This window comes from Hemiscyllium ocellatum (assembly GCF_020745735.1).
Source record: "Hemiscyllium ocellatum isolate sHemOce1 chromosome 27 unlocalized genomic scaffold, sHemOce1.pat.X.cur. SUPER_27_unloc_10, whole genome shotgun sequence".
NCBI lineage: Eukaryota > Metazoa > Chordata > Chondrichthyes > Orectolobiformes > Hemiscylliidae > Hemiscyllium > Hemiscyllium ocellatum.
The window spans coordinates 415,674-438,140 of record NW_026867477.1 but is presented as its reverse complement, the minus strand read 5'-3'; the positions used below and the strand labels follow the sequence as shown (position 1 = coordinate 438,140).

Genomic DNA, 22,467 nt, shown 5'->3' with positions numbered 1-22,467 from the left:
TAATTCTTCTAACTTCTAATAAGCACAGGCCCAACCTATTCAGTTCTCCTCATAAGACATTCTTTCCATCCGATATCATCATGGTCAACCATCTCTGGACTGCCTCCAATGCCAATATATCTTTCCTCAGGTAAAGGGCCCTAAACTGTTCATAATATTCACTTGTGGCCTGACTAGGGCCTTACAAAGGTTCACTATAACCTTTCTACATTTATACTCTGTTGAAAAGGCCAAACTCCCATTTGCCTCCCTATTACTTACTGAAATTGGATGAAGAGATTCGTGGATGTGATTCCAAATCCCTCTAAAGTTTTCTCCATTTAATATTCAGTTCTTCGCCTCCTGACAAACTGCATGACCTCATTTTCCCATCTGCCAAGCTTTCGTTCATTTGCTTAACCTGTCTATATCCCTCTCCAGATATCTAATGTCATCCTCACCACCTGCTTTCACATCAACTGTCTCTTCTGCAAACTTAGCAATAGTACATTCACTTTACTTATCCAAGTAATTCGTATACATATTGTAAATAATGTTGACCCCAGCGCTGATCCCTGTGGTACACCACAAGTTACAAGTTGCCATCCTGAACATGCCCCTTACCACAACTGTGGTAGTTAGCCAATCCTCTATCCATGCTAACATTCAGCCTCCAACACCCTGGGCTCTTTGCTTACTATTTCATGAGATGTGAATATCATTGGCTGTGCCAACAACTCTTTCCAAACTGACCTTGAAAAGGTGGTGCTGAGCTGCCTCTTAAATTGCTTCACAAACATGGTGTGGTCTGCAACAATGTTCAGGAGTGAGTTCCAGCATTTTGGTCAATAACAAAGAAGCAATGCGATATATCTTGCAGTCGGAATCCTGTGTTCACACTTCTCTGTTCTTGGTGGTTGAGGTCATGGCTTGGAAGATGCTTTTGAAGAACCACCACTCATGCAATCAAGCCAGGCTGACAGATTCAGACTCTGTCATTTGATTTTCCTCATCAATCTACATTCTTTCCAGCCGTGTTTCAGTCTCAAACTGCCACGCAATGCCTTCTGTCTGCTGTCCAAAGAACACCCAATCGTACAACCTCCCAGTAAAATCGGTCGTATTATACCATGACATCTTAAAATAAATTTTCAAACTACTGACATAGTGTCAAATCTTTTTTGTAATAGGATTCAATGAGCTCTCCTTCCTTCCCAAAGGTTTGTTGTTAAGTTGGTTCTGGAAGATGCCACAAAACTGGCATTTTCCTTTGTCAAAAATACAGTGAATACAATGTCAAACTACTGGGTCCACGATTTTCCTTATATCAAGCTGCTTTGCAAGCCGGAAACTTGACCAGATTCCCGACACGGATACAAAAGCCAGGCATCTGTTAAAACCACATGACCACAGGCCACTATTCTGAAGGTCAATGCACGACTGTGCCGGTCTTAGGTTGTCCCTCGCTCAAGGAATCTTACCCATCATTGGCTAACCAGTCACCTTCACTTGACCAATAAAAACCCACATCCATTTTACAGCTGTCAAGTACGGACACGGGCAGTGGTAACTGGCTTATCACTGTGATCAGTGGCCGTCGAGACCAATCGAAGCCATTTAAGAATACCAGATGATGGCTAGGAATCTCTTGAGTGAACAATAGTCTCTTGAGTCTCGAGGCATATAGCACTTCACAATCTCAAACTGCAGCATAAAAGCACAAATTTACCTGTTGTCAATTTGAACGGGAAAGAAAACAAATACACAACTAGGGGGTCTCTGCACCTCAGCCCTCACATTCTGAGGCCCGAAATGGGAAGGATTAGAAATGAGAGATACAGTTATAAAGTAAAATCATAAGTTGTCCCGCGCTTCTCTCTCAGGCATATCTCCTCCATTCCCTCTGATCCTGATCCCGTAATCTTTCCCTGGGGTGCCCCCATCACAGGCTCCTCCAGCACCGCTGCCTGGTATGCGGGTGGGGGGGTTATCCTTTCCCGTCAGGGCACGGTCAATTGTTCGTGTCACAAGCGTCCTGATACATGGTATACAACAACAACCACAGGTAATAAAGATAGCAACAGAGATGCATAAACCAAGGGCCAGCTGTCCCAGCACAGTTCCCCATCTACCAAATGTGCTATTCAGCCAATCTATGACTGGGTTGTTAACCCCTGACTGCTCAGAAATGATGCCAGTTGTTGTTCCCCTCCCTGTCGTTATCAAATCATAAGCGGAATGGCTCTTTCTTCCCTTTATAGATCAGGACACTCCCGCCTAAAATGCCCTATCTTTCCACAATAATGGCATCCTGCCTGTGGAGACCTTCATCTCTGCCCCTGTCGCTCAAACCCTCTACCAAATGCTCCTCCTTGTCTCTGCCTATCCCCTTTCCTCTCTGCCCTACATGCTGTCACCCGCTGCTCCGGTTGCTCACTCTTGGTTCCATTCTTCTCCTAATTACCTCATCAACCGCAGCGACCGTCATTTTCGCCTTCTGCTACTGTCTCTCGTCCTCTCTCTTTACAAACACTTTCTGTGCCTCTCCTAACAATTCATCTAATGGGTTTTTCCCACTCCACCCTTCTATCTTCTGTATCTTTCCCTGTCCAGCATCCCCATATAAGTCCCCTTTCTTCCCCAGTAAATAGTATATTCAAAATAGACATTAACTCAGCCCACATATACAGACTGGGCCTCAAAAATAGATCAATTTGTTCTGACAATCCTATCGGATTCTCAACCAGGACCGTCATTTCCTTTTAGATGTTCCAACCTCCCCACTGGTGAGGGGGACACACACAAACCCAATCTCCTTGTCCCCTATTGGTACTTCCCGAAGGGGACAAGTCGTTACGTTCTTCCCTTTTTCTTTCTTTTAAGAAACATTGCAATGTTCCTAGCTTCCCATATCCTCAAACACCAATTTATCAATTCATGCTTGACTAACTTTAAAGCCTGTTCCTACCTTGTAAACTTATTTATATATTTACGTCCATTTATTCAGTATTCAATATTTAAAATGTAAAATTAATAGAGTTCCCAATTTTGAAATCCACTGTGATCACCCAGTTTTAGTACCCTAATTTAGATCCAAAATTAGTTTTCTTAAGTCCTCCTGACCAATCATTACTCAATTACAATACTTTAGGTTGTAAAATAATCAGAGCTGTCTTACAAGAATTTGCCAATTCAAGTTAAAAAAAAACTTCTAATGCATGAACAATGGCCGAATCCAAGGTCACAGATAATAACCATGGAAGTTTTCGTTTTTACGACAACCTACTGTTGAACTGAAACTTCAACTGTCCTCCATATATTGCTTTTATGTAAAGATAAAAGAGATTAGTTAGAATCGGATAGTAAGGCAGTCATGACTTGTAAAAGAACAGAAATTATCAACTTTAAAAAATCATGTTAAGTTTCCATAAAAATCACATTTAAAACAGTCCTGGAACTCAAGCTCCAGGGAATAAAACTTAAACATTCAATCACCGACAAACAAATGTGCATTCAAACCAGATCACAAAGGGTTAAACTTTCTGTCAGTTGTACAGCTCTTTTCACTCACTCTCTCTCTCCTCAGGCTGCTGGGACAGATCGGCTCGCTCTCTCTCTCTTCGCTGGCTGCTGCGAGTCTCCTTACCCCTAACCCTTATTTCTCGCAATCCTTTTTCTCTAACCTTCTCTCTTGCTTTCTCTTCCCTTTTCTCTGTTTCTCTCCCCTTTGTCTTTATTACCTTCTGTCTCTCTTTATCTATCTCCCTCTTTCTCTCTCTCTCACTTCCTGTGTCGGTCTCTCTGTATCTCTGTTTCTGTCTGTCTCTGTCCCCTGTCCCTCTCCTTACCCAATGCCCCTCACTTCTAGGAATTTTAAAGTCTGTGCTACGGGGTCCTCGTTACCACCGAGTTCCACGCGTCTCCCGCGTTTATTAATTCCAAGTTCCACGCGATACCCCCACCCCTCCACGCAGGAGAATTTTTAAAATTACATAGTGTTTGGGGATGTGCAGGTTAGGGGGCATTGGCCATGCTAAATTACCCATAGTGCCTAGGGATGTGCAGGTTAGGGTGCATTGGCCGTGCTAAATTACCCATAGTGCCCAGGGATGTGTAGGCTAGGTGGGTTAGCCAATGGGAATTGCAGGGTTACAGGCAGAGGTCTGGGTGAGGTGTGGGTTGGATGGGCTGAAGGGCCTGCTCCTACACTGCAGGGGTTCTAAGCGTGAGATGAGGTGCTTGACGGAAACGATGGGGAAGAGGCAGTGAAAACACAACGAGACCGTTTGAAAGTGGGAGCATGACAGGAGGGGGTGGGTAAATGGGATGTGGTGAGGGAGGGGGCTTAGGAGAGAAAGAGACACAGAAAGAGAGGGTCACACACAGATACAACTGGTGAAAGTGGGGAAGATTGTGATAGGTTCAGATAAGGTGGAGGAAGAAAAGCTGTTCCCTATTCACTGATAGTGACAAGGTCAGGGGCGGCCTGAAGTTCAGGGGTTTGAGCAGGAGAGAGAGGGGGAAAACAGAGGAAAAACAGGTTTACCCAGCAAGCAGCAATATGCTGGAATCCGCTGTCACCTCAGAGAGACAGACAGACGCAGAGGCAGAGCCAGAGAGACAGAGACGGGGAGGTAATCAGATGAATGGCCTCCCTGTGCTGTGAGATCCAAAAGGAGCACGCGAGCAGCTGCCCCAGTGTTTCTGGCGGTCTGAGGCATCTCCCCCTCGCCCCATTACCGGTACCGCTCTCCCGTCCCATTGGCACCTTCCCGGTGAACGGCCCACTCTCCCAATGCACTCAAGCTGCCCATTCCCCCCCCCCAGGGGGCTGGAAGAGGACGGAACAGCCCGTTCCGGAGCGGGGCTCGGGAACGCTGCCCATGTCCGCGACGCCCTTTCCGCGAAAGGAAACAAAAAGGACAACAGACAGGGGACCACCTGCATCAACGGGAATGACAACATTTCACCCTCAGACAAGGCTTTGTCAAGAGATGTACAGCACGGAAACAGACCCTTCGGTCTAACCCATCCGTACCGACCAAATATCCCAACCCAAACTAGTCCCACCTGCCAGCATCCGGCCCATATCCCTCCAAACCCTTCCTATTCATGTACCCATCCAAATGCCTCTTAAATGTTGCAATTGTACCAGCCTCCACCACATCCTCTGGCAGCTCATTCCATACACACACCACCTTCTGTATTAAAACGTTGCCCTGTAGGTCTCTTTTATATCTTCCCCTCTCACCCTAAACCTATGCCCTCTAGTTCTGGATTCCCCAACCCCAGGGAAAAGACTTTGCCTATTTATCCTATCCATGCCGGTCATAATTTTGTAAACCTCTATAAGGTCATCCCTCAGCCTCCGACGCTCCAGGGAAAACAGCCCCAGCCTGTTCAGCCTCTCCCTGTAGCTCAGATCCTCCAACCCTGGCAACATCCTTGTAAATCTTTTCTGAACCATTCCAAGTTTCGCAACAGCGGGAAGACCCAGAAATGGAAAAGACTGAAGGGGGAAGTCAGCGGTAAATCTTTTGAAGAGGTTACAAAGGAGAGACCTCTGTCTGCAGCGGGAATGACCCCCACAGTAGCAGGTCGAGGTGGACGGCATTTAAGGAGAAGCTGGTTACAGACGTCAGGGAGAAAGGAACTGAAGGGAATGCTGCTGTAAGGGAAATCAAGTGTGAGCAAGTGAAGGGGAGGTGCGTAGAGGCTCACATGGGTCAGAAATACTGAGAGAGACCAGTTGAGCTGAAGGACCTGACTGGAGACTCAATGGGACAGAGAGTGAAATCTTGGATCCACCTGCAAGAGAAGGAGAAACACGTGATTTACCTTCCAGGATTAAGCAAGTCCCGCAGATTCTGCAGATCACTTTATTGGTCACAGCACTGAGTATAGGGGTTGGGGTCTGGACAGGACGTTGGTTAGGCCACTTTTGGAATACACAGGAACCTCGATTATCCAAAGGACACATGCAGGGTGTATTTCAGTCGCTTGACGATTAGATCCCTTACAGTGTGGAAACAGGCCCAACCAGTCCACACTGACCCTCCGAAGAGTAACCCACCCAGACCCATTTCCCTCTGACTAATGTACCTAACACTACGGGCAATTTAGCATGGCCAATTCACCCTGACCTGCACATCTTTGGACTGTGGGACGGAACCGGAGCACTAGGAGGAAACCCACGCAGACGCGGGGAGAATGTGCAAACTCCACACAGTCTGTCACCTGAGGCAGGAATGAAACCAGGGTCCCTGGTACTGTGAGGTAGCAGCGCTAACCACTGAGCCACCGTGCTGGTTCATCTAATTCTGGATAATCGAAGTTCCTCTGTATTATGTGCACTTCTGGTCTATCGGAAGGATGTTGCAAAACTTGAAAGGGTTCAGAAAGATTGACAAGGATGTTGCCAGGGTTGGAGGGTTTGAGCTACAGGGAGAGGCTGAACAGGCTGGGGTTGTCTTCCCTGGAACGTCGGAGGCTGAGGGTTGACTTTAAGAGAGGTTTATAAAATCATGAGGGGCATGGATAGGGATAGACAAAGTCTTTTGCCAGAACTAGAGGGCATAGGTTTAGGGTGAGAGGGGAAAGATTTAAAAAGGGTCCTAAGGGGCAACATTTTTCACACAGAGGGTGGTGTGTGCGTGCGGAATGAGCTGCCAGAGGAAGTGGTGGAGGCTGGTACAATTGCAACATTTAAAAGGCATCCACTTGGGTATCTGTGTAAGGAGAGGTTTGGAGGGATAGGGCCAATTGCTGGCAAATGGGACTTGATTAGTTGAGGATATGGAGGAGTTGGAGCGAAGGGTCTGTTTCTGTGTTGTACATCTCCACTTCAGGAGGAAATGCGCAGTCGCAGGCTCGCAGAACCACTGGATGCCAAGGGGATGAGAGCACAGCAACTGCAGTGACCCTCCCCCATCCCACCCAGGGTTCAGCCCTGGGCGGTGACTCACAGCGGCTGGCCCCGTCACTTGTGCCCCCGCTGGTGCCGCAGCAGGTGCTGAGAGGAAGCGAAGCCCCTCCCGCAGACGGGGCAGGTGAAGGGCCGCTCCCCGGTGTGGACCTGCTGGTGTGAGAACAGGTGGGACGACTGGGTGAAGCCCTTGCCGCAGACGGAGCAGGTGAAGGGCCGCTCCCCGGTGTGAAGCCGCTGGTGCCGCAGCAGGGTGGACGAGTGAGAGAAGCTCTTGCCGCAGACGGAGCAGGTGAAGGGACGCTCCCCGGTGTGAAGCCGCTGGTGCCGCAGCAGGGTGGACGAGCGGGTGAAGCTCTTGCCGCAGACCGAGCAGCTGAACGGCCGCTCCCCCGTGTGGACCCGCTGGTGGGTTAGCAGGTCGGACGAGCGGGCGAAGCCCTTGCCGCAGACAGAGCAGGTGAAGGGCCACTCCCCGGTGTGGACCTGCTGGTGCTGCAGCAGGTTGGACGACTGGGTAAAGCTCTTGCCGCAGACCGAGCAGCTGAACGGCCTCTCCCCGGTGTGGACCCGCTGGTGGGTCAGCAGGTGGGAGGAGTCGGTGAAGCCCTTGCCGCAGATGGAGCAGGTGAAGGGCCGCTCCCTGGTGTGGACCCGCTGGTGGGTCAGCAGGGTGGACGACTGGGTGAAGCACTTGCCGCAGACGGGGCAGGTGAAGGGCCGCTCCCCGGTGTGGAAACGCTGGTGGGTCAGCAGGATAGACGACTGGGTGAAGCCCTTCCCGCACTCGGAGCAGCTGAACGGCCTCTCCCCAGTGTGGACACGGCGGTGGATCTCCAGCACGGAGGGGGAGCGGAATCCTTTCCTGCAATCCCCACACTTCCATGGTTTCTCCATGGCGTGCGGAATGCCTCCTGAGACTTCCTTTCCCCACAGTGGGCAAACTGGCTCAGGCACGTGCCCCTGTGGTTCAGGTGAAGACGATACTTTAAGAGCCGACTGAAGCAGACAAAAACGTTCAAAGAATTTGCCCCTTCTGGACTGAAAGAGGGACGTCTCTCCTGTCCCACGAATCAAGGGGCTCTGTCAGACCTTCACATGGTACTCAGTTGGGGAGCTCTACCTGCAAAGCTGCTCTTCTCATATCCTGTGAAAAAGGGGATTACAAAAGTCATTGCTGCCTGCACATGACAGGAATTTAGAACAGATCATTCTAGTTTCTGTAGAACTTCCCTAAAACAATCAAGTTACAATATGCAGATGCCAGTGTTGGGCTGGGGTGTACAAAGGTAAAAAAAAAATCACACATCACCAGGTTGTAGTCCATTAGATTTGTTTAGAAGTTCGAGCTTTCAGAGCTCTGCACCTTCATCAGGTAGCTAGTAAAACCTCCAGGCGAAAAAGACAGCAGATGCTGGAGATCAGTGTGGTGCTGGAAAAGCACAGCAGGTCAGGCAGCATCCGAGGAGTAGGGAAAAAAAAATCGACGTTTCGGGCAAAAGCCCTTCATCAGGAATGAGGAAAGAATGAGGACACTTTCCTCATTCCTGAAGAAGGGCTCATGCCCGAAACGTCGAATCTCCTGTTCCTTGGATGCTGCCTGACCTGCTGAGCTTTTCCAGCAACACATTTTCAGCTCTGATCTCCAGCATCTGCAGACCTCACTTTCTCCTATAACCTAGAGTTGTGTGATTTTTAACTTTAAGAAGTGTTGCAAATCTCCACCCACCCCCCCCACCACACACACACACACACACACACACACACACACTTTTCTTCAATTCTCACTCTGCTGTTTCTGATATTACCCATCCCCCAGTATTGTCCAGAAAGGGACTTATTACCTAAAAAAGCTGTAAATCTCCATCCCACACACTCTTTAACTCTTGCTGTACCTAATATCCCACCTCCCCCCCATGCTCCAGCAGGGTCTGACTGATGCTCATTGACTGAGCCACACTCACCTCTTCCTGGACACAGGGACCCTCCAGACCAACACAACATCAGCTCCCCTTGACCCCCCCGCAATGGCGCATGTGCAGGAGCAACCGGTCACGTGAATCGAGGAACCGCTGTCGTCACAGAGGCCGCGCGTTGATTTGACGGACCGCCCGCCCGTGCGGCGTTCCAGCCTTTCCCATTGGTCCACCGCGCCGTGCGTCACGCGGCGGCACTGGTCTTTGTGACGCCCACGCGACCTCTCTCCTCCACTACCCTCACGTGCCCCTCCCTTAACCTTGACACGGGGAGGCATGACCAATGGGGAGCCTTGGAGGACCGGAAGGAAGGCTGGTCCTCCTACCAATCAGAGCATCCCCTCAGTGTCTGAATGCGGAAGTTGGATCATGAGCTCCTGCTGCTCTCTCTCTCTCTCTCTGAATGAAGATTGAGTGTTACCCCAGACTGCACCAACCTCTGTGAGTACAGCACCCTCTCTTCTCACCCCTCCTATTCCATTTCTTTTCTCATTTTGGGATTAAACTGTTGGTTTGTAGGAAGTGAAGTGAAAGGAGGTGAACTCAGGAAAGGTGCATATGCTGGATGCATTGGTCTAGATCGCTGTCTGTGTCTCTCTCGTGTCCTTCATCAGGAATTGCGGAGGGGGAGGGGGGTGGGGGTTTGGGGGTGTGGAAAGGGTGCTGAGAGATAAATAGGAAGGTGGGAGTGGGGCTGGGGGTAAGGTAGATGCAGGTTGGGGGGGGGAGGTGATGGCGACAGGGTGGAGCAGATTGGTGGGAAGGAAGATGGACAGGTGGGACAGTTCAAGAGGGTGGTGCTGAGTTGGAGGGTTGGAGCTGGGGTGGGAGGGGGGAGGGAATGTGAGGAAACTGGTGAAATCGATGTTGATGCCGTGTGGTTGCAGGGTCCTAGGCCACCTGATACCTGGAGGAAGAATGCCTCTGCATTGGGACCCTCCAACCATACAGGATCAATATTGATTTCACCAGTTTCCTCATTTACCCCCCCCCCCCCCCACTGCCCAATCCCAGACACAACCCTCGAACTTGGGACTGCTCTTTTGAACTGTCCCACCTGTCCATCTGCCTTCCCATCTATCTGCTCCACCCTCCTCTCTGACCTGTCACCTCCTTCCCTCGCTTTCATCTACCCATAGCATTCTCAGCTCCCTTCCCCCAGTCCCACCTCCCTCCCATTTATCTCTGTCCCTTTGGGCCCACCCCACATTCCTAATCAAGGGGTTATGCCCAAAACATCAAACCTCCTGCTCCTCTGATGCTGGCTGACCTGCTGTACTCTTGCAGCACCAGACATTTTGGTGCTTATTTGTCTGGATGTTCTGATGTGACCCATTCGCAGATGTGAAGTCACATTCGAGATAAACTCCTTCATGGAATGTGGGCTTTTTTTTGGCAAGGCCAACAATGTTTTCGTCCCTAACTGCCCTTCAGACAAGAGGATTGCCAGACTTTAGGGGGCATTTTAAAAGTCAAGCACGTGAGCCATCATATGCAGGCAGCACCAAGTTAATGCTAGCGGGTTTCCTTCCCTGAAGAGCGTTATTGAATCAAATGGGTTTTCAGAAAAGTTTCATTCTCTCAATGACTGAGACTAGTTTTCAGTTCAGATTTTAAAAAAAATTTAAATTCCCCAATGTTTGTTTTTACTGGTATTTGGACCCATGAGCCCAGATTATTTGCCTGGGGCCTCTGGATTGCTGGTCCAGTGTTGTTGTTATAACATCACTGACTCACCTGGACAGCATTGAGAGTCATACAGATGTATAGCACACAAAGAGACCCTATGTGCAACTGGTGCATGCCGAGCACATAGCCAAAATTGATCTAGTCCGATGTGCCAGCACGTCCCTCCAAACCCTTCCCATTCATATTCCCATCCAGATGCCTTTCAAATGTTGCAATTGTCCCAGCCTCCACCACTTCCTCTGGCAGCTCATTCCATACACGCACCACCCTCTGACTGACAAAGTTGCCCCTTAGGTCCTTTTTATGTCTTTTCCCCTCTCACCTCTAGTTCGGGACTCTCCCACCCCAGGGAAAAGACCTTGTCTATTCACCCTATCCATGCCCCTCATTATTTTATAAACCTCAATAAGGTCACCCCTCAGCCTCCGATGCTCCAGGGAAAACAGCCCCAGCTTATTTAGCCACTCCCTGTAGCTCAAACCCTGGCAACATCTTTGTAAACATTTTCTGAGCCCTTTCAAGTTTCGTTTAACTGAACAGTAAAAGTCATACTGGACAGGGATATATCATAGTGTTACTGTGCAATATGTATTTATTTACGGCTGTATAAATTTGATTTATAATTATTTCTAGTTATATCATAGTGTTGTAGCCATGTTATGTATTCCAAGTTTGGGAGAAGATTTGTAGCTCGGCTGCTCGTTGTTGTGGTTCTGTTTGCCGAGCTGGGAATTTGTGTTGCAGACGTTTCGTCCCCTGTCTAGGTGACATCCTCAGTGCTTGGGAGTCTCCTGTGAAGCACTTCTGTGTTGTTTCCTCCGGCATTTATAGTGGTTTGTCTCTGCCGCTTCCGATTGTCAGTTCCAGCTGTCCGCTGCAGTGGCCGGTATATTGGGTCCAGGTCGATGTGTTTATTGATTGAATCTGTGGGTGAGTGCCATGCCTCTAGGAATGCCCCTTAAACATTTATAAGGTTAACCCTCAGCATCCAATGTAGAGAAAGTGAGACCTGCAGCTGCTGGAATCAGAGTCGAAACGTTTGGGGTTGGAAAAGCACAGCAAGACAGGCAGCATCTGAGGACCAGGAGAATTGACATCTCAGGCCCGAGCCCTTCATCAGGAATGATGTGTGGATGTACAAAGAGGCCTCAGCGTCCTTCTACACCAGTCACTGCCAGTTGTCAGACAAGTGCAGCAAGCAATCAGCAAGGCAAGTGGTATAAATCACAAAATGAACTGGGATTAGAAGTGGGGATGTCTTCCTGCAGTTAGGGGGGTTATTGAATATATTCAAGGCTGAGTTCCTCTGATTTTTGAACAAAGTGTGGATATTTATGTTGTGTGGTTGAGGTGGGGGTTTTTTTTTGAGTGATTTGTGTGTTAGAAGCAGGTACAAGGCAAGAAAATGGTTTTAAGACCACAACAGAACAGTTACGGTCAGACAGCACAGAAACGGACCCTTCAGCCCAACTATTCCACGCTGAGTATGTTCTCAAACTAAAGTAGTGCCACTTGCTAGTGTTTGGCCCGTATCCCCCGCACCTTCCCTATTCATGTACTTCTCCAAATGTCGGTCAAACGTTGTATCTGTCCGTGCATCCACCACTTCCTCTGGATATTCATTCCATACATGAACCACTCTCTGTTTATAAAAACCTTGTCCCGAATCGGTCCACGCCGTGAATTCATTTGCAGCAACCGAAAGGAAAGGGAAGTGAAAGATTGAATCCAAGAATGAAAATAAAAGGAAAAGGAGTTGAGAAGAGTGTGCCGTACTCACAGATGGGTGACGGAGTAAGGAGGTTACAGTCTGGAGCAAACTCAATCTTCATTCAGAGAGAGGAGCAGCAGCTTCCGAAGCTCGTGTTCCAACTTCTGCATTCAGACAATAGGAAGGCTCTGATTGGCAGGAGGACTGGTATCCTTCCGGTCCTCCAGGGCTTCCGATTGGTCCACCAAAAGAAAGCCGTGACGCATGCTTTGCGAGGAGCATGCGCAGTTTCATCCTCGTAACGGCGAGCGTGCGCAGTACGCTCTCTGGAGATGCTGTTACTGACAGAATTGAAGTGTCCAAATGCCAAGAGAAGTAAAAAAAGAGGTGAGATGCACCCTTTCTTCCCCCCTGTGATATTTACCTTTCCTACACGCCCCATGACTTTATAAATCGAAATAAGGTTACCCGACAACTTGTGGTCGTCGATAGGGCGACCAGAAGTGTACTCAGTACTCTACCCGTGGTCTCACCAATATCCTGTACAACATCAACGTGATGTCCCACCTCCTGCACTGAACGGTGTGAACAATGAAGGAAAGTGTGCTAAACGCCTCCTTCACCACCCTGTCTACCAATGATGCAACTTCCAAAGAACTATGTCCCCAATTTGGAGATGCCGGTGTTGGACTGGGGTGTACGAAGTTAAAATTCACACCACACCAGGTGATACTCCAACAGGCTCATTTGCAAACATAAGCTTTTGGAGCGCTGCTCCTTCATCAGGTGGTTGTGTCTTATGATCCTGTTCAACAAACATCCCATGAAGGAGCAGCGCTCTGAAAGCTCGTGCTTCCAAATAAACCAGTTGGACGATAACCTGGTGTTGAGAAATGTTTAATTTTATGTACCTGAACCCCTCCCCCACCGTGTCTCTGTTCTCCAACACAACGCAGGGCCCTACCTTAAACTGTACAAGTTCTGCCCTTCCTTGTTTTAGCAAAATGCTAACAACATTTTGCCTTCATCTGTCACGCTCTCTCGGACACTCACACACACCCTAACACTCACACCGTCTCCCATGCTTATACTCCATCAAACACACGCTTCATTAGCATGCATGCACAAACTCGTATACGCGCACACTCTCGTGCACACACAGTCTCACATAAGTCTATGGGGTGAAATTGCATTTGCAGATATATTCAATTTTGTTCAAAAAGCACACAAACTGCATGTAATATTGTATAAAATTCCCACTTTAGTTAATAGAACCAATCTGATTCAAGATTGGGATACAGACTCGAACCTCACACCTTTTGTGCAGGATCTGAGCTGAGATGTCACCTATTTTTATAAAACCTTAAACCGTCTCGAAGGTGAATTCAAAGTAATTCCGGGGTTTACATATTAATGAACTGAAACCTGCAACCCATGGTAAAAGATGGAAGACAATCTAGATTTATTCAATATCTTAGCAGTTGCATGACACCATCAGCTTTTGCTATAAATTCTGTGTCTTATGATTCTGCTCCACAGCTACCTGATGAAGGAGCAGCACTCCGAAAGCCAGTGCTTCCAAATAAACCAGAAGGAAGATAACCTGGTGTTGTGTGATTTTTAACTTTATCCACCCCAGTCCAACACCGGCACCTCCAGATCGTTTCCAGTGGACACAGCCACCACTTCCCAGTGCTGCCAGGAAACTGTACAATGACAATGAGATGATGTAGTACCTGCACTCCTGAAAAATTCATAATTTCTAACAATACTGGCTACTCATTCACTGCTGCAACCGATACACAACATTGGAAACATAGTACAGGAGGCTGTCAGAAATGAGCACAACAGGTAAGGCAGCAATCTGAGGAGCAAAATCAACATTGCCCGAAAAATGTCGATTTTCCTGCTCCTTGGATGCTGCCTGACCTGCTGTGCATTGCCAGCACCTCTCTAATCTTGACTCTGATCTCCAGCATCTGCAGTTCTCACTTTCACCTGTAAGAAATGAGCAGTTTTAAAACAAAAACCTGTTGCAATTCCAAGTTCTCAATGAGAGTCTGAGCTCGGTGTGAAGTTCAGGTAATCTTTATTGCAACCCAACTTTGTTACAGCTTCAGAATCTCCCAGCAGAAAGGCATAGAAAAAGCAGCAATGTTTTAAAAACAGCTCACAGTCAAAATGCACACATTCTCTCCAACCCCTCACTTTCTTCATTATTGGTCACCACCAAGTTGCCCTTTGGAATTGGATCCTTGGTACCCAGAGAAAGTATTGCCTCACTCAGCATTTTCAACCTGTATCCTGTATCCAAGTTAGTTGGATGGGCATTGCAGAGTCAATCATACTGCTGTGGGTCTGGAGTCATGTGTAGGCTAGACCGGGTAAAGGATGCAGCTGGGACGACTGAGTGAATCCTCTCCCACAACAACAGTTTGTTTCCCTAAAAAAAGAACGGGAACTTCTTCCACCCCCACCCCACTGACAATGGTTTCACCGTTAGATTCTAAACTCCAGATTTCTGACCAAATTCCAATTCCACCATCTGTCGCGGTGGGATTCGAACCCGGGAGTCCCCAGAACCCGGTTGATACTCCAGTCGATAACGGCACTCAGCCGTCATTCCTTCAATCCCCCTGTGATGGCACATGAACTCGCTGGTGGCTCCGCAGGTGGGAGGAGCGGGTGAAGGCCTTCCCACACACATGGCAGCTGAAGGGCCTCTCCCCCGTGTGGACCCGCTGGTGCCTCAGCAGGTGGGAGGAAATGCTGAAGGCCTTCCCGCACACGTGGCATGGGAACGGCCTCTCCCCTGTGTGGACCCGCCGGTGGGTCAGCAGGTTGGTGGAATGGCTGAAGGCCTTCCCACACTCGGGGCAGCTGAAAGGCCTCTCCCCGGTGTGGACCCGCCAGTGGGTCAGTAAGTGAGAAGAATACCTGAAGGCCTTCCCACACTCTGTGCAAGGGAACAGCCTCTTCCCAGTGTGGACCTGCTGTTGGCTTAGCAGGTTAGCAGAATTGCTGAAGGCCTTCCCACACTCGGGGCAGCTGAAGGGCTTCTCCCCCGTGTGGACCCACTGGTGACTCCGCAGGGTGGAGGATGTGCTGAAGGCCTTCCCACATTCAGGGCAGCTGAAGGGCCTCTCCCCCGTGTGGATCCGCTGGTGGGTCAGCAAGTGGGAGGAATTCCTGAAGGCCTTCCCACACTCGGGGCAGCTGAAGGGCCTCTCCCCGGTGTGGACCCGCCGGTGGGTCTGGAGGTTGGAGGCCTGGGTAAAGGCCTTCCCACAGACAGGGCAGGGGAATGGCCTCTCCCCAGTGTGGCTGTGCTGATGAGTCTCCAGGGCAGACGGGAAACGGAAGCCTTTTTTGCATTCGCCACACTTCCACAGTTTCTCCATTGGGCGGGATTCCTCTGGTTTCTCCGTGGCCGGAGCTTCAGCCACACACAAACCCAGGTAGAGACTCTCTCCGCTGTGAATTCCTCTTTCCAGGCCAAAAAACTGCTTCAGGCTCCACACTCAGTGCACTGCAATGGTAGGGTCTCTCATCCAGTCTCACTGATGCTGAAAACGTACTGAAACAGGAGCCAAAAAGCTTTGCTCCTTCTCACAGAATCATAGTTGCGGTCCTGATGGACTGAGTGACTTTCAAAGTGAGGACTGCAGACGCTGGAGAGTCAGATTTGAAAAGTGCAGCGCTGGAAAAGCACAGCAGGTCAGGCAGCACCCGAGGAGCAGGAGAGTCAACATTTTGGGCAAACGGCCTTCATCTGTTGATTTTGAAACTTCTGTCTTCAGATCTTCAAATACTCTGCAAAAAGAGATTACAAAGGTCATCACTGTGAGTGCAGGGTAGAAATTCTGAACAAGAAATTCTACTTTCTGTGGAATATTCTTTTCTTTTGTTATTCCACAAAATTGAAAGCACCAACCCACTCTCTCTCCCCCTCTGTCCTCACTCCACTCTAACTGAAGGTGCTGAGTCAGGATCTTAAAGGGGCAGAAATGCAAAAACGTCAAGACTAACATCTCCCTGCATTTTGGATAACTCCACAACACTGGGATACAGTTGACAGTGAGCAACAGTCTGAATCTGGGAAGCAAATGTAAGTGTGTCAATTCATGGGGGAACCTGCGATGCAGCTATTTGTGGAACAAAATGGTTAATGTCCCCCAGGAAGGTGGGAGCAAATTGAGACATCAAGGCATTAACACCGACACACTTCAGTGAAACTCTTCTGCTCCCAGTCAGGGCAAAACATCTTTAAAAGCTGCTCTGCAAGTCCAGTCTTCACAACCACACTTCTGCTTTCACCAAAGACAATTAGAGTCATACAGCACGGAAACAAACCCTTTGGCCCAACTTGTCCAAGCTGACCAGATATCCTAAATTAATCTAGTCACATTTGCCATCACTTGGCCCCTATATGGGCCGGGTGCTGGCAGCTGGGACTAAATTGGGTTGGCTATCTGTTCGGCAAGAATGAGTTGGACCAAAGGGCTTGTTTCCATGCTGTACATCTCTATGACTCCAGTCGCATTTGCCATCACTTGGCCCCGATCCACTAAACCCTTCGTATTCATGCACCCATCCACATGCCTTTTAACTGTTGGAATTGTACCAGACCCCACCACCTCCTCTGGCAACTCATTCCATAACTGCAGCACCCTCTCCATCAAAAATGTTGCCCCTGAGATCTCTTTTACATCTCCCCCCACTGGCCTCACCTGAAACCTATTACCCTCTCGTTCTGAACTCCCCCATCCGAAGGAAAAGACCTTGAGGATTGACCCTATCCATGCCACTCAGGATTCTATAAAAAGTCTGGAATGTCACCCTTCAGACTCTGGGGAAAACAGTCCCTCGCCATCCTTCCGTCCCTCCTCGCCCAGGTTTGCAGAATCTGCTCCCTCCCTGGATTCACTCCAGCTGCTACAAGTGAACAGATTTTCCCCCCTCCCCTCCCTCGCCTTCCCAGGATGAACAGTTGTCCAGAGGGAGGGAGTTTCACTCTGAAACTGACAGGGTCACTTCCGTAAATTGTGACGCCATCAATGGGTCGGGGGTGGGGAAGGGTATGGGAGGCGGGGCAAGAGAAAGGGGCGGGACGAGATTCGAGACTCGACCGACAGCGGTACCCCGCACTGCGCCTGCGCTGCCCTGCACAGTTCGCAGGACAGAAGCAGGCCACTCGGTCCAACGAGTCCACACCGACCCTCCAAAGGGTAACTCACCCTCAACCATTGCTCAATATTAATCCTCCTGACTAATACACCTAATCTGCACATCCCTGTGCACTATGGATAATTTAGAACCGCCAATCCACCCTAATCTGCACATCCCTACGCACTATGGATACTTTAGCATAGCAAATCCCCGCTAAAATGGATAAAGTTAAAAATCACACAACACCAGGTTGGAGACCAACAGGTTTGTTTGGAAGCACTAGCATTTGGAGTGCTGCTCCTTCATTAGGAGAATAAGGTCATAAGACACCGGATAACATGCGCAGTATGCTCACTGGGCATGCAGGTGTTCGTGTCAGATTTTAAGAGTCCAAATGCCGAAAGGTAAAAAAGGGGTAGAGCTGCAATTTGTTTTTCCCTGTGGTTCGACACTTCATTACTTTTGCATTCTGTCTGGCTGCTCAACTTTTGTATGTCTTTTCCCCACGTTGGGGGGTGAGCCCAGAACTGGAGGGCGAGGGTTTAGGGTGAGAGGGGGAAGGTTTCTGAGGGGTAACCTTTTTGCACAGACGGAGGTGCATGTCAGCCAGAGGAAGTGGTGGAGGATTGTACAATGATAATATTTAGAATGCATCTGGATGGGGATATGAATAGGACAGATTCAGAGGGATAAGGGGTCAAATACTGGCAAATGGGTCACCAGATTAATTCAGGATATCTGGTCGGCATAGACCGAAGGGTAAGTTTCTGTGCTCTGTGACGCTATTTCTAGATAGTTGGAACAACTTCACTCGGCCATTCACCCCTTACAATCAAGGTCGGAGTGGTGCTGGAAATGCACAGCAGGTCAGGCAGCATCCAAGGGAGCAGGAAAATCGACATTTCAGACAAAAGCCTTGAACGCTGCCTGACCGTCTGTGCTTTTCCAGCACCACTCTAATCTTGACTCTAATCTCCAGCATCTGAAGTCCTCACTTTCGCCCATTCACCCCTCCCAGCCTCTCCTGAGCTGTGGCCTGACTGCGCTTACTTCAGTGAAAGTTTCAGAAAGATTTCAGCAGCTCTTTGAAAAACTTGAATGTGCATTCTGACTTTAATGATGTTTCTGAAGGTATCATTTTAGGTATTCTCAATTTTGAAGATCAGTCATTTCTCACCCCTCCCGGCTCCCAGGTAGAGTCATCACCATCCATTTTGTGTGTGTGTATGTGTGTCCGTCCGTCCGTCCTTTGGAGAGCTTGATACAGCGGTCAAAGCTGGTTCGAGGCAATGAGAAAGGACGGGTGTGGTGGGGGCTGGGGAGAAAAGAGACAGAATGGATGGGGTCAGAGGGGGAGAAAATGTACGGGGTAGAGAGAAACTGTGGGGGAGGGGAACAGAGAGAGAAAAAAAATAAGTGGGGTTGATAGAGAGATTGGGCGGGGGAGAGAGTGGGCGTGGCGGAGAAGTGGGAGATGGCACAGGTCAGGGTGGCACTAGGTACACGGATGCACAGGATACACTGAGCCATCAGCTGGCCAAATTGACACACAAGATGGCCGCCGGATCACAATACTGACAGAAACAGCAGAGCAGATACAGACACTGCCTGGGGCCACCAGAATGCCAGCACAATGGACTCATAACCCAGGTGATTAGCTTAAGGCGGGTGGGGGAGAGAATACACATGAGCATTGAACACTACCCGCCGAAGTGTCTGGGTCCAGCCAACACCTCTTATAGAAATGCTAACAGCTTGGTACAGACTCAATCCCAAATGCTAATAGCCAGGGCTGCAGGAATCCTCCTTCTCAGGAAGAGCAATTAGCGCCCATTACTACAACAATGGATTTCCATGCAGACATTGAAATGGACAATGTCTTCACTGAAACTGACAACGACTGTGCGGAAATTAACAAAGGCTGTGCCTGAACTGACAATGATTGTATCAACTATCAACGATTCTGCAAGGACTACCATAAACAAATCATGTTACAAAGACAATAATCTCATCCCTGACCGATTGTATCACAAGATGTATAAAAGTTTCTTGACGTATGCTCCGGGTGGAGAGAAGTCTCGCAGCTGACACTGTGCTGTTGGTGTCTTTCTCTCCCCGGAGCCCCGGGATTTCCTTGTACAATCAACTCTGTCATTGAACCGCAATTCTGACTCCGAGCCTGGTCTTTTTCCCCACAACAGGGGAGAGAGAATGGGGGTGGGGGGATGGGGAGAGAGAATGGGGGGTGGGGGGATGGGGAGAGAGAATGGGGGTGGGGGGTAGGGAGAGAGAATGGGGGAGGGTGGGGAGAGAGCATGGGGGTGGCGGTGGGGGGAGAAAGAATAGGGGAAGGGAGAGGGAATGCAAGGGTGGGGGAAAGAGAATGGGGAGTAGGGGAGAGAGAATGTGGGTGGGGGAGAGAGAATGGGGAGGAGGGGAGAGATAATGGGGGTGGGGAGAGAGAATGGGGGGAGGGGAGAGAAAATGGGAGGGTGGGGGGAGAGAGAATGGGGAGGGGAGAGAGAATGGGGGAACGGGGAGAGAATGGGGAGGGGAGAGAGAATGGGGAGGGAGAGAGAATGCGGGAGAGGGGAGAGAGAATTGTGGAAAGGGGAGAGAGAATGGAGGAGGGGAGAGAGAATGGAAGAGGGGAGAAAGAATGGGGGGAGAGAGACTGAGGAGAGAGAGACTTGGGAGAAGGGAAAAGAGAATGGGGAGGGGAAAGAGAATGGGGGAGGGGACAGAGAATGGGGGAGAGGAGAGAGAATGGGAAGGGGAGAGAGAATGGGGAGGGGAGAGAATGGGGGAGGGGAGAGAGAATGGGGAGGGGAGAGAATGGGGCGAGGGGAGAGAGAATGGTAGAGAATGGACATTGAACAGAGGGTGTGGTGAGAGGGAATACTGGGGGGGGCAGACGGTGGGGAGAGAATAGATGGAGGGGACAGAGGACGGGGAAAGAAACGACAGGGATGCAGAGGGTTGCATGACTGAGAATGGACAGGGCGTTCAGAGGAAAGAGAGAGAATGGACAAGAAGCTGGGGCTGGAGAGAGAATGGACGGGGCGCTGCAGTTGGTGGGACAATGGACAGTGAGCACTGAGGGCGTTGGGTGGAATAGACGAGGGGCTGTGAGTGGCAAGGGAGAGTGGATAGAGGGTGCTGGAGTGGCGGGGTGAATGGACGGGGTGCTGTGGGTGGCGGGGGAGAAATGGACAGGAGGCGCTCTGTGTGGCCAAGATCAAAAAGGGTTAATGACAGTCAACACTTATCAGATTGTTCCTGGAACAGAAAAACTTGCACTGAAGGCTCCCAGAAGAGGGGTGTCTCATATGTATTCCATCAATTAGTTTTGAAATATTATTGTGTATCTTAAGTGTTAAGGTATATCTGGCACATAGAGAGATGGCTGTGGTTGTTGGAGGTCAGTCATCTCAGTTCCAGGACAACTCTGCAGGAATTCATAGGGTAGTGTCCTAGGCTCAACCATCTTCATCAATGACCTTCCTCCATCATAAGGTCAGAGGTGGAGATATTCGCCGATAATTGCACAATGTTCGGCACAGTTCACAACTCCTCACAAACTGAAGCAGTTCAGTTTGAAATGCAACAAGATCTTAACAATATCCAATGGGCTGATGAGTGGCAAGTAACATGTATGCCATTCCAATGCCAAACAATGACTCATCCCGAAAAGAGATAATCTGACCACTGCCCCATGATATTCAACAATGTTACTGTCACTAAACACCCCACGATCAACATCCTTGGGGTTTACCATTGACCAGAAACTCAACTAGACTAACAACAGACACAATGGCAACAAGAGCAGGCAACAGGTCAGGAATACTATGGCTAGTAACTCACCTCCTGACTCCCCAAACCCTGTCAATCTTCTACAAGACACAAGTCAGCAGTGTAATGGAATACTCTCCCACCAGCTTGGATGGGTGCAGCTTCAACAACATTCAAAAAGCTTGATACCATCCAGGACAAAGTCGCCTTCTTGATTGGCACCATCTCCACATACATCCATTCCCTCTGCCCACTGTTAAGAAGCAGGAATGCGTACAGTGTACAAGATGTACCACGGAAATTCACCAAAGATCCTGAGAAAATACCTTCCAAACCAACAACCACTACCATTTAGAAGGATCAGGGCAACAGATACTTGGGAACACAACCTCTTGAAAGTACCCCTCCAATCCACTCACCATCTTTACTTGGAAACATATTGCTTTCCTTCAGTGTCCCTTGGTCACCACCGCCTTCTCAAGGGGAACTAAAAGCTGGCCAGCCAGCGATGCACATGTACCATGAGTAACTTTTAATAAATGATTGAAACAGAGGTTTGGAACCCGCAAACTAAACAAAAATCGAGGTTCAGGTGGAACAGTTATAGGGCATTGATTCTGTCCTGATGTAAGGACAAATAAAGAGTGCTGCACTGACACCGAATTGGAAATAGTGTTTAGAGTTGAATGCCTGCAGTGTTTCACTCAGTGTATCAATCTAATATCGATTAAAATTTAGTTCCTGACGTATACATCACCAACATACAAAAAAACGGCAGTTAAGAAGGCATATAGAACACTTGAGTTCATCTCTTTAATGGCTGATGTAGCACCCACAATCCCATGCGATAAATAAAGCGTTCTATCGGCAGTGAGCGGTGCTGATGGTGCGCATGTGTGAAATCGACTTGGGGCCCCGCCCCTCATCGCTCTGATGGACGGAGAGACGAACCTTTGGGAAACCCTGAAGGACCGGAAGGAGCCTGGTCCTCCTGCCAATCAGAGCCCTCCTATTGTCTGAATGCGGATGGTTTTGACCATGAGCTTCTGAAGTTGCTGCTACACCTCTCTCTCTGAATGAAGGTTGAGCTTTATTCCAGACTGCAACTTCTTTCCTCTGTTTAACATCTGGGAGTACCGCACTCTCTTTTCTCGCCCCCTTTCCCATTTCTTTTCACATCCTTGGGTTCACCTGTCGGTTTGTAGGAGCTGAGAGAAAAAGAAAGT

The 22,467-nt window shown here is 49.1% G+C and overlaps 2 protein-coding genes across 2 annotated transcripts in view; one reads left to right on the top strand and one right to left on the bottom strand.

Annotated features, from left to right (window-relative positions):
- Positions 1-22,467, top strand: part of LOC132807201 (zinc finger protein 229-like) — a 427,695-nt gene that overhangs the window by 396,342 nt on the left and 8,886 nt on the right. Inside the window, exon 4 of the mRNA XM_060821503.1 lies at positions 1,821-1,827. Coding sequence (XP_060677486.1) covers positions 1,821-1,827 — 7 coding nt within the window. The remainder of the gene's footprint in view (positions 1-1,820; positions 1,828-22,467) is intronic.
- The window catches only part of LOC132807197 (zinc finger protein 91-like), a 50,303-nt gene continuing 33,326 nt past the window's right edge, over positions 5,491-22,467 (bottom strand). The window contains exons 3-4 of the mRNA XM_060821493.1: positions 14,935-15,604; positions 5,491-7,738 (exon numbers count right to left, since the gene is read on the bottom strand). Coding sequence (XP_060677476.1) covers positions 6,959-7,738; positions 14,935-15,604 — 1,450 coding nt within the window. The 3' untranslated portion in view covers positions 5,491-6,958. The remainder of the gene's footprint in view (positions 7,739-14,934; positions 15,605-22,467) is intronic.